Source organism: Xyrauchen texanus, chromosome 42 (assembly GCF_025860055.1).
Source record: "Xyrauchen texanus isolate HMW12.3.18 chromosome 42, RBS_HiC_50CHRs, whole genome shotgun sequence".
Classification (NCBI taxonomy): domain Eukaryota; kingdom Metazoa; phylum Chordata; class Actinopteri; order Cypriniformes; family Catostomidae; genus Xyrauchen; species Xyrauchen texanus.
This window is the reverse complement of record NC_068317.1, coordinates 14,538,025-14,553,412: the sequence shown is the minus strand read 5'-3', so window position 1 is coordinate 14,553,412 and position 15,388 is coordinate 14,538,025. Positions and strand designations below refer to the sequence as shown.

At 38.0% G+C, this 15,388-nt stretch overlaps 2 protein-coding genes across 2 annotated transcripts in view; one reads left to right on the top strand and one right to left on the bottom strand.

The window, feature by feature from the left end:
* Positions 1 to 1,875: 1,875 nt before the first annotated feature.
* LOC127635073 (ubiquitin-like modifier-activating enzyme 5) lies at positions 1,876 to 10,985 on the bottom strand. Its single transcript, XM_052114845.1, has 12 exons — positions 10,719 to 10,985; positions 10,560 to 10,605; positions 10,388 to 10,477; positions 9,873 to 9,982; positions 5,605 to 5,691; positions 5,379 to 5,463; positions 4,567 to 4,671; positions 3,081 to 3,208; positions 2,805 to 2,940; positions 2,576 to 2,654; positions 2,102 to 2,208; positions 1,876 to 2,013 (listed from the first exon to the last, which is right to left on the bottom strand). The coding sequence occupies exons 1-12, from the start codon at positions 10,865 to 10,867 to the stop codon at positions 1,936 to 1,938; spliced, it is 1,200 nt and encodes a 399-aa protein (XP_051970805.1). The 5' UTR covers positions 10,868 to 10,985; the 3' UTR covers positions 1,876 to 1,935.
* A 1,339-nt stretch (positions 10,986 to 12,324) lies between these two features.
* The window catches only part of topbp1 (DNA topoisomerase II binding protein 1), a 29,028-nt gene continuing 25,964 nt past the window's right edge, over positions 12,325 to 15,388 (top strand). Inside the window, exons 1-4 of the mRNA XM_052114959.1 lie at positions 12,325 to 12,521; positions 12,885 to 12,991; positions 13,098 to 13,232; positions 13,518 to 13,661. Coding sequence (XP_051970919.1) covers positions 12,908 to 12,991; positions 13,098 to 13,232; positions 13,518 to 13,661 — 363 coding nt within the window. The 5' untranslated portion in view covers positions 12,325 to 12,521; positions 12,885 to 12,907. The remainder of the gene's footprint in view (positions 12,522 to 12,884; positions 12,992 to 13,097; positions 13,233 to 13,517; positions 13,662 to 15,388) is intronic.

Below are 15,388 nucleotides of genomic sequence, written 5' to 3'. Positions count from 1 at the left end.
ATTTACTTTTTTTAAACAATGTCAGTATTAGTTGTTATGGAAACCTTTTAAGATCATGTCTCTTCCAAAGCACCTTTCACTGGGCATGGTACATTCTATGTGCAAATATAGAAGTATGTGAAGAGAGATGCTAGAAGATGGCTGTGTCTTCTAATCACAGTTTTGTTGGGTAATTATGGTAGTCCGATCATACATTTGTACAGTTCAGATTCTTGCTTACTAATTCATGCCATATGGAAGTCAAACACTATGAATGTTTTCATCATTTCAGGATTGCTATTTAAAGGTTTGCACATTGATCTATGAGCTGCTTCCGTTATGAAAAAGTCTTCACCTTTATTAAAAAAAAAAAAATCTGCAGAACTGTTGCAAAGAGCAAACCAAAATGGACCACCATAAGAAAATGTATCTGATTGTATTTTATTTTGTGAAAGTCTGAGTGAATTTTATTTACATGGTTCAGCTACATGTGCAATAATTGTGCTTTCTGTTGTTTTTTACATTGTTTAAAAATTTATGTTTTGAGTAGGTACTTTAATAAACCCATAGGATTAGATCATGACCCATATATTGATATTGTACTTGTGTGAATTGTCTTTAATGTGAAATATGAATGTGCCCAGTCATGATGGCTGTCTGTTTAGTAAAGCTAACAGATATAAAAGACTGTATTAATGCAACACATGGACATGCCAAACTCTCTAATTTGTGAAAGATTGCAAATATATTTTAACATACTACTTGGTGCTAAAGCACAAGCCTACCAGTCTATTAATGTGCCTCATTTTATTATCTTTGAACTGTTGGATTGTATCGTTACGGACTTCAATTAAACTTCTTATATTGCTTGTGTTACATTCAAAAAAAGAGGTATGTTTTTACCCAAATAGATTTATGTCCTTTGCAATAGGGAATACAATATGTATGCTATTATTTACCAATAAATGTTATTAATGAAAATGAACAAGAGGAGAAAATGTTTTTAATCAATGCAATGGAAAACCAAGTCTGGTTTTTCACCATTGAAAAGGGAATGCTTTTATGAAGCTACCGGCCAATTTCAAACACAGGAAAACCAAAACAAAATGTTCGTAACATCTGCCTGCATATCTTTAAATCACATCAGAAACAGAATGTTATATTTAGAGGTGTTGCTAAGGACACATCCGTTTCCTCCACATAAACACTAACCAAGTTTACTCCGAGTAAACTTTCAAATGATTTATATTCATCAGTCCATGCCGATATTCTAAACTTAGAACTCTGAAACCTTTGCACTGCAAAAAAGAACGATATTAAAAAGAGTCCAGTGGTTTAATACATGTCTTTAGAAGCCATATGATAGGTGTGGGTGAGAAATAGGTCAATATTTAAGTTCTTTTTTTTTTTTTTTACTGAAACTTCCACATTCAGCCATCTACTGGCTAGGGCTGATCAAAGGTCGAAACTTATAGTAAAAAGGACTTAAATACTGATATGTTTCTCACACTCCTATCACTTCTGAAGGTATGGATTACTTTTATGCTGCCTTTGTAATTTTTGGAGATTCAGAGTTCTGGTCAACATTCACTTCCATTGTATTAATCTACAGAGCTGAGATATTCTTCAATAAATCTTCATTTGTGTTATGCAGAATTAAGTCATACACATCTGATAATTTTCATTTTTGGGTCAACTACACCTTTAAGACTTCAGAAGTCCCAGTAAATGTGCATACTTAAGTGTATTTCAGATTGTTTTGGAAAGACAAAAAATAAAAAAAATATTAATAAATAATTTTGTATTTGTAAGATTCTATTACTGAGTTTACTGTACATGTACTGTATACAAGTAAATCATAATTAGTTTATGCGAGTCTGAATAATCAGGAATCTGCAGGGTCTCTTTTTCCCCCTCAAGAGTTTAAAAGGCAAGATATTTATTTCTCTTTTTTCTCTACATCTTTCTCATCTGAGACATCAGCTCCTCTAGACTCTGGTGCGTCTCCTCTACGGTCTCCCCTGATTCTCCATCCTTGCAAAAAGAAAGAAAATGTGTAAATATTATATGTACATAATAGTAAAGAGAGAATAACCATTGTGTTGTCTTTGGATGGTCATACTTTCTCAGGAATTGTGTAAGCTACAGTAATGCCCTCTGGGAGATCTGGAACTGGACCTGAGGCAGCTTGAAGCTCCGCCTCTGAGACCTCTGACACCAGCTCAATGCCTGAATAAAGGAATCATCAGTACAAAATCACGCAGATGTCACTGTACATTCAAGTTTGATAAAAAATGAATTAATAATGTCCAAACCTTCTGTCATTTGCTGACTGTGGCACACAAAACGAGATGTTAGGCAGAATGAAGCCTCAGTCACCGTTCACTTTCACTGTATGGATAAAGATGCAATGAAAGTGAATTGAGACTGAGGCTAACACTTTGCCCATCATCTCATTTTGTGTTCCACAAAAGAAAGTGATAAAGGTTTGGACAAACATGAGGATGAGTAAATGATGGAAGAAGGATTATGGGTATAGGTTTATGTTTTATAAATGAGCAATCTTGTGTTGCGTATCCGAGTGTGCAATGCCGACCCCATTCATTGTCTTCATGCACTACCACTTCTTCTTCCTCCTGTACCACTTCCTGCTTTGGCTGCTCTGCCTCTTTTTTCTGCAATATTGAAACAAAATTGTAATGAATAATATTTAACTAATGAATCAATATTTAACTATATTAGCTAAAAAATAAAAAAAAACACACACATTTGCAATAACACAAAGTGAATGAGTGTGATTATATTTGCATTTGTCTGACTTTCACCTTGTACTCCTCCTGTTGTCTTCTACAGTGTCTGTCATCACACTGTGGGTTAGCCTTCATTGCCATACTGGGGAAGAAATCCTGCATGGCATTATAGCCCAGATAATAACTCACTCTCCCAAACCCCAACAGATACCTACAGCACAGACAAAGACAATGTGAAGGCTTGAAATGTCTGTACTTTGCCATCTAGTGGCATCTGTATGGTATTATGAATGAAGTCAGTGGGAAGTGATGGAATTAAAAAAAACACTTAGGATTGTAAGAAGCTCTTACTTGAGGACATTCTGTACAAGAAGACCAGCGACTACTCCCATTGTGGTAGGTAGGCTGGCAGCACAGACCCCCTCTCTCTTTAATGTCTTCTCATCAATGTTTGCAGCTACTACAAGGGGAGGGGCACACTGCCACACAGACAGAACTGAGTCAGACAACCGTCTATCAACCGCAAATACACTCACCTAAAGGATTATTAGGAACACCATACTAATACTGTGTTTGACCCCCTTTCGCCTTCAGAACTGCCTTAATTCTACGTGGCATTGATTCAACAAGGTGCTGAAAGCATTCTTTAGAAATGTTGGCCAATATTGATAGGATAGCATCTTGCAGTTGATGGAGATTTGTGGGATGCACATCCAGGGCACGAGCTCCGTTCCACCACATCCCAAAGATGCTCTATTGGGTTGAGATCTGGTGACTGTGGGGGCCATTTTAGTACAGTGAACTCATTGTCATGTTCAAGAAACCAATTTGAAATGATTTGAGCTTTGTGACATGGTGCATTATCCTGCTGGAAGTAGCCATCAGAGGATGGGTACATGGTGGCCATAAAGGGATGGACATGATCAGAAACAATGCTCAGGTAGGCCGTGGCATTTAAACAATGCCCAATTGGCACTAAGGGGGCCTAAAGTGTGCCAAGAAAACATCCCCCACACCATTACACCACCACCACCAGCCTGCACAGTGGTAACAAGGCATGATGGATCCATGTTCTCATTCTGTTTACGCCAAATTCTGACTCTACCATCTGAATGTCTCAACAGAAATCGAGACTCATCAGACCAGGCAACATTTTTCCAGTCTTCAACTGTCCAATTTGGGTGAGCTCTTGCAAATTGTAGCCTCTTTTTCCTATTTGTAGTCGAGATGAGTGGTACCCGGTGGGGTCTTCTGCTGTTGTAGCCCATCCGCCTCAAGGTTGTGCATGTTGTGGCTTCACAAATGCTTTGCTGCATACCTCGGTTGTAACGAGTGGTTATTTCAGGCAAAGTTGCTCTTCTACCAGCTTGAATCAGTCGCCCCATTCTCCTCTGACCTCTAGCATCAATAAGGCATTTTCTCCCACAGGACTGCCGCATACTGGATGTTTTTCCCTTTTCACACCATTCTTTGTAAACCCTAGAAATGGTTGTGCGTGAAAATCCCAGTAACTGAGCAGATTGTGAAATACTCAGACCAGCCCGTCTGGCACCAACAACCATGCCACGCTCAAAATTGCTTAAATCACCTTTCTTTCCCATTCTGACATACAGTGTGGAGTTCAGGAGATTGTCTTGACCAGGACCACACCCCTAAATGCATTGAAGCAACTGCCATGTGATTGGTTGATTAGATAATTGCATTAATGAGAAATTGAACAGGTGTTCCTAATAATCCTTTAGGTGAGTGTATTTTCAACTGTGAAAATTATTTCACAGTTGTTCAGAAAGGCAGAATATGTGTCATGTTATGAACTGTGTGTGTGTGTGTATCATACAGCAAAACAGGCTGTTTCTCCAGGGATAATGAGCTGGATGTGTCCAGACACTGCATTCTCACTGACACCCGACTCCATCCAGATCTGACCCAATTCATTACATGCCTGTTTAGACAGCAAACATGCAGTTAAAATTAACCAGTGGACCAATGCAACAGAATACATATTTTAATTAATTATGAGAATTAACTTAAAGGAATAGTTCACTCAAAACTGATCATTCTCTCATCATTTACCCTTAGGCCATCTAAAACGCGACTTGCTTTCTTCTGCAGAGCACAAACAGAGACATATTGATGGAGATAATAGGCTTTTTTGTCTATACAATACAAGTCAATGGGGTCCAAACTTTCAAGATCCAAAAAGGACATTAAGGCAGCATAAAGGTAATCCATAAGACTCGAAACTGACCAAATTGTAACTCCTTTTTCACATGTACAGAGCTGTATGCTGCGTCAAGTGCAAGGACTGCAGATGTCAATATTTCTAGTGAAAAAGGACCTGTACCTACATTTCCTCACCCAAAACTGATTGTATTGCTTCAGAAGACATGGATTAATAACTGGAGTCATATGGATTACTTTTATGCTACCTTTATGTACTTTTTGGAGCTTGAAACTTTGGACCCCATTGACAGTATCTCTATCAAAATATCTTCTTTTGTGTTCTGCAGACAAAACAAAGTCATAAATGTTTGAGGAACTGATGAAAGAATTGTCATTATTGGGAGAACTATTCCTTTAAAAGATATCAAAATGGGTATCTGATATAGTAAGTTAAAATAGGTACATGTTAAAATTATAAAAACTCACTGTGTTAATGGCCATCCGAGCCTCAAAGTTATCAACACAACTAAGCACCAAATCTACAGACTTTCCCTCCTCAAGACCACCATGACTGAAAACAACACACACACACACACATAATAAAAGCTGTACATACTGTACATTACCACCAAGTAGATGATGCAAACAAATGTACAGAAAATATGAGGAAGAAAACTTAGTTAAGGTTGAGGTAGTTAAGTGAACTGCTCACCTTACACGGTCCATGAAATGCGTAAAGTTGTCCATTGTGGTGATGTTGAAATTGTGTGTCTCGAACGCAACATCTGGATTAATGTTCCTGTGTATGAAAACAGAATAAAAATGTAATCATCTACCGTAGGGAAACACTCAGTTCTTCATCAATGACACTACACCAACTTGTTACTAACAAACAAAAAATAGCTTTTTTTATCGTAGAAATCATTCCCTGGCTGAGGAGGAGGACAATACCGACAACATCATCAACATTGTGGTGCTGGAGCTGTTTGTCTCCCGAATGGAGATGGCAGAGTGTGTCCAGTGTCACCATCTGGAGTCGCTGGAAGAGGTGATCCAGTTGGCTGAGGACAATACAGCAGTGTATCCAGGGAACGATAAGCCATTTTCTCTCTCTTTTTCTTCCCTCCACTTTCCTGTATCCTATTTCCGAGAAACAGTGAATGCTTTCCCCAAAACTGGTCCCCCGGGCCGGTCTGTTGGAACTCTGGGTGTTCTGGGCATTTTCAAGACCGATGTGCCATGATGAAGCTGACACATTGGTCTGGGTCCCTGACACCTTTGATCAAGTGAAAGTGATTGATGGTCAACGCCTCCAGCCAGACATTGCACGTCCGTATTTTTCAATTATCAATGATCGGCTGTATCGAGTGACAGGATGCTCAGACAAAGGAAAATACAACCCAATTGGACAAGTGGCTCAAGCGCCTATTATTTGCAGTACAAGAGGTCCCGCAAACCTCCATGTGGTTCTTCCCATTCAAATGATTGTATGGGCGTCGAGCATGCCGGGTGGTTGACACCCTAGGGGAAAATTGGGAGGAGGGACCTTCAAACAGCAAAAATGAAATTTTTCTTAACCTGAGAGCAAAACTGCACACACAGGAGCAATTAACACAGAAGAATTTGCTCATGTACATCAAAGTTGGTTATACAATAGGGGTACTTGGCTACAGGAATTTGCACCAGGAGATAAAGTCCTTGTATTGCTCCCCAGATCAAGCTCTAAATTACTCACCAAGTTGCAAGGGATCTTTGAGGTCACACGGCGAGTCTGGGAAATCGATTGAGGTTAAACGAATGGATAGAGGAATGGATAGAGCATGTCAGATTTACCACCTCAATCTCTAAAAACCATGGAGAGAGGCGGTCCCCGTGACGTTGGCGATGGTGGTTCCAGAGAGAAAGGAGCTCGGACCAGAGGTGAACTTAAAAGTAACAGATTGAGTCAGCCCAGTCACTTGTGGAGACCATCTCTCACCATCACAATCACGGATGTTGCCAGGTCGCAAGAAGAATTCTACGCCGTGTTCTCACATTGAATCTCATAGACCACCATATCGAAACAACCCAGGGGTAGTGATATGCAGTCATCCCTACCAATTATCCGAACACTAAAAAAGTGGTTTGGGATGAATTAAAGACCATGATAGATATGGGGGTAATAGAAGAATCCCACAGTGTCTGAGCCAGCCCAGTGGTGTTGGTTCCGAAGAGTGATGGCTCAGTCTAGTTCTGTGTGGATTACAGAAATATCAATGCGCTGTCTAAATTTGATCCATACCCGATCCCTCGGATTGATGAGCTGTTTGATCGGTTAGGCGTGGCTCGCTTTTATTCAACACTGGATTTGACAAAGGGATATTGGCAGATCCCCTTAATTCCCATGTCCCATGAAAAAAATGCATTTTGCACACCGTTCAACTTACACCAATTTGTCACCCGTTCTTTCGGTTTGTTCGGGCCCTGGCTACGTTTCAGCAGCTCATGGACAGAATCCTCAGACCGCACTCTGCTTACGCCGCAGCCTATCTGGATGATATCATAATTTACAGTAATGATTGGCAGCAGCACCCTGCAGCATCTGAGGGCTGTCCTGAATTCGTTGAGTTGGGCGGAACTCACGGCAAACCCTAAGAAATGCGCAATTGGACGGGTGGAAGCACAGTTTCTGGTCTGCCGTTTGGGTCATGGGCAAAATGATAAGACTGTGTCGATTGCAGCCTGCCCAAGGTGAGACAGTTCCTGGGGCTGGCTATTATCATAGGTTTGTGCCTAATTATTCGACTCTCACCAGCCCGCTGACTGATCATACCAAAAACGGGGCAACAGATCCTGTCCAGTGGATGGAGCAGTGTCAGCAGGCGTTCACGCAAGCAAAAGCTGCACTCTGCGGTGGGCCGTTATTGCACTCTCCTGAATTTTCTCTCCCTTTTATCTTGCAGAAGGATGCATCGGACAGGGGTTTGGGACTGGTACGGTCTCAGATGGTGGAGGGGAGGAAAGCCCTGTGCTGCACATTAGTGTGTGTGTGTCAGTGCAGCTATCATTTGAGTTTGAATCTTTTTAGTGAGAGAAAATAAAAATTACTTTTGAGTTTGATTCGCGGTCTCCTGCCTCATCCTTGAGAAAGTTAAGAAATGTTGCCACAGCATATTTGGCAATAAAGCTCATTCTGTTTCTTCTCAAAGGCTGCAATCTTAAGACATATTTGGACAGGACTAGTTTTCCCTGAGGAGGTTAGGAAAATTTGTGTTTCACAGACGTACTTTGTGATTTTAATCCCATCCGGATCTGACACGTCTTGTGTTTTATCTCACAACCTCTTTTGTTGGCAAACTCAAGGGTCCTCTGATAAATCTAATCCCTTCCAAATGCAAATGTCTGTGATTGCTGATAATGAATTTTCAAAACTGCATGAACTATCATTTATAAATTATAAATAATTTTAAATTTAAACAGATAAAGTTTAAACCAGAAGTTATTATATAACCTAAATTAAATCAATGTGTTCAACCTTCTGTAACATCCACATCTAGACAACATCTCTGTAATAAACACGGAGATCTAAGTCCCGTCCGAATCAGTACGTGAAATCACAGCCTTCGGGTGTTAAAAATTGTAACTCAAAAATGTTTTAGAACAGTGTTTCCCACCTTTTTTCAGTCATGCCACCCTTTGAGAATTTACAAAATCTTGTGGCACCCCAGGGGAGGTAAAAGTCATAATACTAAAACATCTACACAAAAATATTTTAACAGCAATCTCAACTAAATCACCCAGGGTACTTCATCTTACCTCAGTTCTCACCCTTAGTTTAATTCAGATGGAATAATTTTTTTTTTGTGTACAACCTACATTATGAACCTCCTTTTCAGTCATTTGTTATCCAGCAAGACATGAAAACATGACCTTACTTACATGTATATTGTTGTTCTTGGCAAACACCTTTAAAAAATACTTTTACAGACAGTTAAATTGATAGTTCACCCAAAATGAAAATTCGGTCTTGATTACTCGACCATATGTTGTTACAAGTTTATAGAATTTTCTCTCTTCTGAAGAACACAGAATGAAATGTTAGGCTGAATATTAGTCCCAGTCACCATTCTCTTTCATTCATCTTTTTTCCATACAAAGAAAGTGAATGGTGGCTGAGACTAACAGTTTGCCTGACATCTCCTTTTAAGTTCAGTGGATGAAAGTAAGACATATGGGTTTGCAAAGACATGAAGTTAAGTGATGACAGAGTTTTCATTTTGGGTCAACTATTCCTTTAAGAGTGGTGTTGTCCCTTTAATAATTAAATGCTCTCCAGTTTAATGTTGACAAAATGCACAGATAATTTACAAATGAAATCCTGAAAGAGCGGACATTGCTGTTAAATCAGTTATTATGTCTATTAAAAATAGATAATATTATGTATAAGAAAGATTAGGATTTGGGGGGTATCTGTACTGACTACTGAAATGTTGGTATTGTGACAACACTGGTGAACTACAGAGCTGAGATATTCTTCTAAAAATCTTAATTTGTGTTCTGCAGAAGAAAGAATGTCATTCACATCTGGGATGGCACGAGGGTGAGTAAATGATGGGAGAATTTTATATGTTTGGTAACATTCCTGGTCTACTGTGCAGGACTAATCAGTGCACATTATTTCAAAGATAAATACAAATATTTGTCCATGTAATCCTTCATCAAAATGTAATAACTTGCTCTGCCTTTAAAACAACTTTTGTCAGCTGACAGTACTAAGCGCTCATATTTTTCATCCCCCCCTCCAGACACCAGGTTACAATCAGGAATGGAATGCCCACTTTTTTTTTTAAATGATCCAACCAATTTCAGACAGATTAAAAATCAAGTCCCACTTTAAAAAAAAGATTTTCTTCAGCATCCTATTTCACAAAAATACACCAAATTAGGATGGTAAAATGGGTTGCAAATGCCATTTCATTTCAAAATATTTTGCTTTCTCACCTAAGTGTGTGTTCAGCAGCCTCCACTTTACTGAGTCCTGCCTGATGTGGCTGGAAGAAGAGGCGGTTCATGTTGGCCAGCTCCACCTTATCATAGTCAAAGAGCAGCAACTGCAGGGGAAGAAATCCCAGACACAGCAAAATGAGACATAATAGTCTATAACACAGAGCCAAGGCATGTCTCTGGAGGATATGCTATTGGCTTCTCTCCTGCGCTAATCCGGCACTACACCACAGGAAGAGAGGAGCTGAGAAATGCAGCATAGTTAATTTAAGATTCAATAAATAATATATGTAATAATTAAGATGCACTTTGATAATATTAGAACTTATGTATTTCAAACAGTACCATGTACTATATGCGAAGGCTTATAAAGTGAAAGTTGAAACCATCTTTTCTGAAAGTACATTGTTATGTTTTAATGCATTATTTCACTGAATCATGCAGACTGGAGCTTTATATATGGATTATATATTAGATCTAAATGTTAAGGAATGAGGATAAATGTGCATTACCTTACCAATGCCACATCTGGTGAGCATTTCTGCAGTGACACTCCCCACCCCTCCAACCCCCACCACTGCCACAGCATACGAGCGGATTTTCTGAGAATAACAGCAGGTGGATAGTGACCATCTGAACACGATCTTTTAAAAGTCTCTTACATGCATATATGAGCGTGTTTACCTCATAGTCCTGCACTATGCCCATCCTTTTCAGTGCCATAAGACGACTGCAAGACATCAAATGTGAAATGAATATGACAATCGCACTCCATTTAGTGTCCATTAGTAACAAATGAATGACAGTCGCCATAAAGCGATATAGAAGGACTGAACTTCTCACCTGTATGGATTTGAGTCTACCACTTCAGCACTCATTTGAGCAATCTTTGGTCTCAGATGATGTTCAGAATCGCTTTGCTTCTGCTTTGACTTTATTAATTCATTTTCTAACTCGCGGATTCGCAGCTTTAGTTCATCAATGGTGGCCATTGCTCGGATAAAGTCCCGCTGCTCTAATAAACACAATCCAATGTAAAGAACCAAAGAGACAGATAGGATTTAATCACTTCATGTACACGTCTGCACTCCAGAAACTGCTGGCCGAGAGTGTTCTTTTTTCTTAATATTCCGGGTAGAAACACGAACCGTAGGAACCAAATTTCCAGGGAAGAAACATCAGATGTTCCTAGTGAGAAGACGTTGCATGTGTAAAAAAATGGTTTTCGGTTCCATTTATTTAAATTAAATGTTCAGTTATGAATAATCATTTAAAAAAAAAAATCATAATAAAATAAAAACATACCTTTTTATTTCAATTTATTTACCTTAAAATGCATATGTCACCAAATATTATTACAGCCTCTGGTTTTAAGTGACCCAGGATATATATACACACACTCAGCAAAAAAAAAAAAAAGTCCTCTCACGTTGAAATTATTTTATTTTCAATAAGTAAACGTGTAAATATTTGTATGAAGATAAAAACTAACAACTAAGACATAAACTGAACAAGTTTCACAGACATGTGACTAACAGAAATGGAATAATGTGTCCCTGAACAAAATGAGGGAGGGGGGTCAAATATCAAAAGTATCAGTCAGTATCTGGTGTGGCCACCAGCTCCATTAAGTACTGCAGTGCATCTCCTCCTCATGGACTGCACCAGATTTGACAGTTCTTTCAGTGAGATGTTACCCCACTCTTCCACCAAGGCACTTGTTACATTGTTTAAACCCTTTACAATAAATATCTGTAAAGTTATCTTCTTTAAAATACAGTGTCCTGAAAAAGGGACGTTTCTTTTATGCTGAGTTTATATCACAAATGGATCTACAAGATGCCCAGACAGTGTAACATTTTCAAATCATTTTCAAGACAATTAAAAATAATATAAGACGTTTGTGTGAATATAGCACTCGCTTTTCTATGAAGTAACAAATAAAAATATTGTGACATTAAACTTACATGGTTATGAAAAAGTAAAAATATGATTTATGGAAGCACAAAAAAGCGACCCTGTTGCCTAGGGTCTCTAATGACCCTATACGTGTTTGGTACTTAAGCAATTATATAAATATTTGCAATGTTCATGACACTATTTATAAAAGAAAGGTTGAGGAATACTAAATATGTGTGGGCATGACCCCCAAATAGGGGGTGGAATGTGGTCCCGGGTGACCAAAGACCCGAGGTATTTTACTGTTTATTATACTAAATATTGTTTTATATATAAAAATATTGTATTTTACTATTTTCAGATTAACTGATATTTTATTCCCTCACTCGCAAGCTACATTATGTAAAATTGACTTTAAACTATTCCGTTTCGCAAGTTATCACCCAGTCCTGTGGGTGGCAGTCATGTATTTGAATCTCTTTTGCTGTTACCAAAGCAATAGAAGTAAAGCGGAAGTTGTTTTCAGAGCTGATGGCGCGAATGGCTGGGATGCAGTTTCACACATACAAATTTTCTGAGTAAAACACTGTTTTTAGTCACAGAAGTAAATTAATCACCTCAGTGTTTTATATAAGAGTGAGTTCGCGGTATGTTCTTACAGAGATGATAAAACGAAGTTAAGTCGTTCAGAAATTAGATTTTAATCCTCCAGCGGCTCGCGATCAGTTGACATAACACTGTCGCGCGGTAAGAGTTGTTTATTTGTTATAACTCCTGTTTAGCTTTTTATCAACAGTATTTCGGACAGATCAATTAAATACTTAGTTGCGGAATTGTGTGGTTGTATGTCACTCTTTGAATTTGCTTGTAATGTTAGTGAGGTTATCAAACAGCCTGCCAATTGAAGCTAATTATTCATTGTTAGTGTTGTAATCAGAAGTAGCATCCAGTTTCGTGTCATGTTTATTAATTCCCCGCTCAGTCTGCTAGATTACAAATAAATAACATTCAAGCATCACCGAATAACATCAAAACGTGACATGATTCTAGCTGATTAGCAAGTGTTTTCGTTTTTAGTGGTTAATTCACTGTACATTTTTCTTTCTTCAGCATAATTTAGATCAACCGCCAGCATGTCAAAAGACAAGGATGCATACATTGTGAAATTTGTTGAACACAATGGAGAGAAAAGTGATCTGGCTCTTCAGGCATATAAGGTGTGTCAATTGCCATGGAATGTTTTTTGCTTTTTATAAAGTCCATTTGGATATTAATGTTACTGGATGAAATATTGTTGTTGAAATATTCTGTACTTGTCTTCAGGCAATAGTGGAACTTCAGTCAGAGAAATATGTGCAGACGGTGGATGAGGAGACCGCACTCGAGCTGGAAAACAATGACAAATCCTTGTTTGTTTTCAGTGATTTCACCAGCAATGCCTTTGAGCACTGCAGGAGGGTGGGTTTGTATGTGTGGTATTTTGTTTTCTGGATTATGAATGGCCTAAGCTTTATAGGCTGGTTTTGTTGTGGTTTCGCTACACTCTTATAGTCATGATAAGTGCAAGTAATTTGTAGCAACTTTACTGTGGTGTCCCACAATTTTCCCAGATTTTCTTTAAGTATTTTTCGTGGATTATCAGCTTCAGTTTGTCACTGTCTGTAAAGTGTTGTAGAAACTTATAAAATGCCATTTGTGATTTTTTTTTTTTTTTTCCCCCCCTCATCACTTTGTGTGCTCTAGCTGGGATGTAGGATAGTAAGTCCACTGGTAGTGCTGTTCTGCCTGCAGAAACAGAGGTGTGTTCCCAAAGCAGAGCAGCCTGTGTACAACATGGCCATGGCCGATGTCACTGTCTCCTGCACCAACCTTGATAAGGAGGCACGGGTAAGTAGACATTTATTACTAAACAACTTACTCCTGTTTGAAATTAATGATTATTAGTGACTAGTGTTGTCAAAAGTACCGGTTCTTAGGTATCAAGTCGATACTAAAATAAAAGAGTACTGCTAGTACCGAGCACCAACTCAATCCGGTACCAGCATGCAGTATGACTGACACAAGACAGCTATAAAATGCTCAAAGGCTTATTTTGAAAGCATGCTCTGTTACTGTTTTTACACTGAAATGGACAATTAATCAGATTATAATTATAACATGTCCTAGTGTGATTTATTAAACCGCTAAAGGCTGCAATCTTAGTGTGTATGAGCTGTGCACTGTATAAATCCTACCGCTCATACACTGGAAGCTCCACAGACATTGAAGAATCATTCACGTTGAATCAGATGACTGAGCAGAGCCACACATTACATGTAGACGATATATTTATATAATTAAAATCACAGCATTTGTGCTTTAATCGCAGCTTAGCTTTATTTGTCACATTTAAAACAACAGAGTTAACCAACGTGCTTCACATTAATACAATTTAAACATAACATTTCATAACGAACACATACTAGGGTTGCAACGGTATGAGATTTTCACGGTACGATAACGTCTCAGAAAATATCACGGTATACGGTATTACACATAATTATTATTATTATCAGTTACAATGACCCTTAAAGGAGTGAAAACAGAAGGCTTTTTTTTTTGGTTGAACAAATGCTTTATTATAATTGAAACTTGAAACTATTTTTTTTAATTTAGTATGTGTAAAAAAAATCTCAAATTAATAAAATATATAAGAACGCAAACAAAATTTTAATAATAAACTGAATTATAAACAGGATAAAATAAATTGCAGGTAACTATAATATATCATGCTAAATTAACTACTAAATGAAAAACAACATCAGCTGCATGAGCTTTAAAGTAATGTCCTATGATTATTCATAATTAACATATACTGTAGACTGCTCCTGTCTGTACCTTTAACTCAGTGGTTCTCAACTGGTTTTTCTTCAGGACAGATTTTACATTGAATATCAAGTGGTGACCCACCATAGTAAAAATGTAACCTGTATTTAATGTATCCTAGGTCGCATTTCCTTTTATGTTGCATTGTTTTGTTCATAGTTTTCAAGTACAAGGACATGCATCAAGTTACAACAAAAGCAACAGGAAGTTTTCTCTCCCCCTTTTAATAATTGAAGAGCATATTTATTTACATGAGCCCATTATTATCCCATTTGTTTTCTAATTTCAAACAGAATTCAAACAGAACATGCATATTACACAGGAGGAAAGGCTTCTCATTACAATGGTTTGGTCAGTGTAGCTAGTCATGAATAATAATATAATAATAAATTATAGTATTTATGAAAAATAAGTACTAGCTGAAACACATCTTGAAACTTTAACTGCCACTGTTGATATAAAATGAGGTCTAATAGATTCTACCTTTTAACCCTTTCCCCGCCAGCGTTTTTAAAAAAAAGTTGCCAGCCACCGCCAGGGTTTTTGACGATTTTCGCTAAACTTTAATGGCCCGGAGAATATTTTCTTCCATGAATATATGAAGATGCTATATATCACAATAAAGATCTGAGCCTCTGCTTTTAGGAAAAAAAAAACGATTTTATTTTATCTTCATTTGTTCTTTTTTTACTGCGACTTGAACAGAGGTAGGTTTTGTCAAAAAACAACATTTCAGACAAAAAGCTGAG

What these genes read in the sequence shown, in the direction of transcription:
- LOC127635073 (XM_052114845.1), bottom strand. Translation starts at nt 10,867, where the DNA reads ATGGCCACCATTGATGAACTAAAGCTGCGAATCCGCGAGTTAGAAAAT. An exon ending in GCTGCTGAACACACACTTAG is followed by an intron (nt 5,692 to 9,872) that starts GTGAGAAAGCAA and finishes TTTCATACACAG; the next exon opens with GAACATTAATCCAGATGTTG. An exon ending in GCATGAAGACAATGAATGGG is followed by an intron (nt 2,209 to 2,575) that starts GTCGGCATTGCA and finishes TCCTTTATTCAG; the next exon opens with GCATTGAGCTGGTGTCAGAG.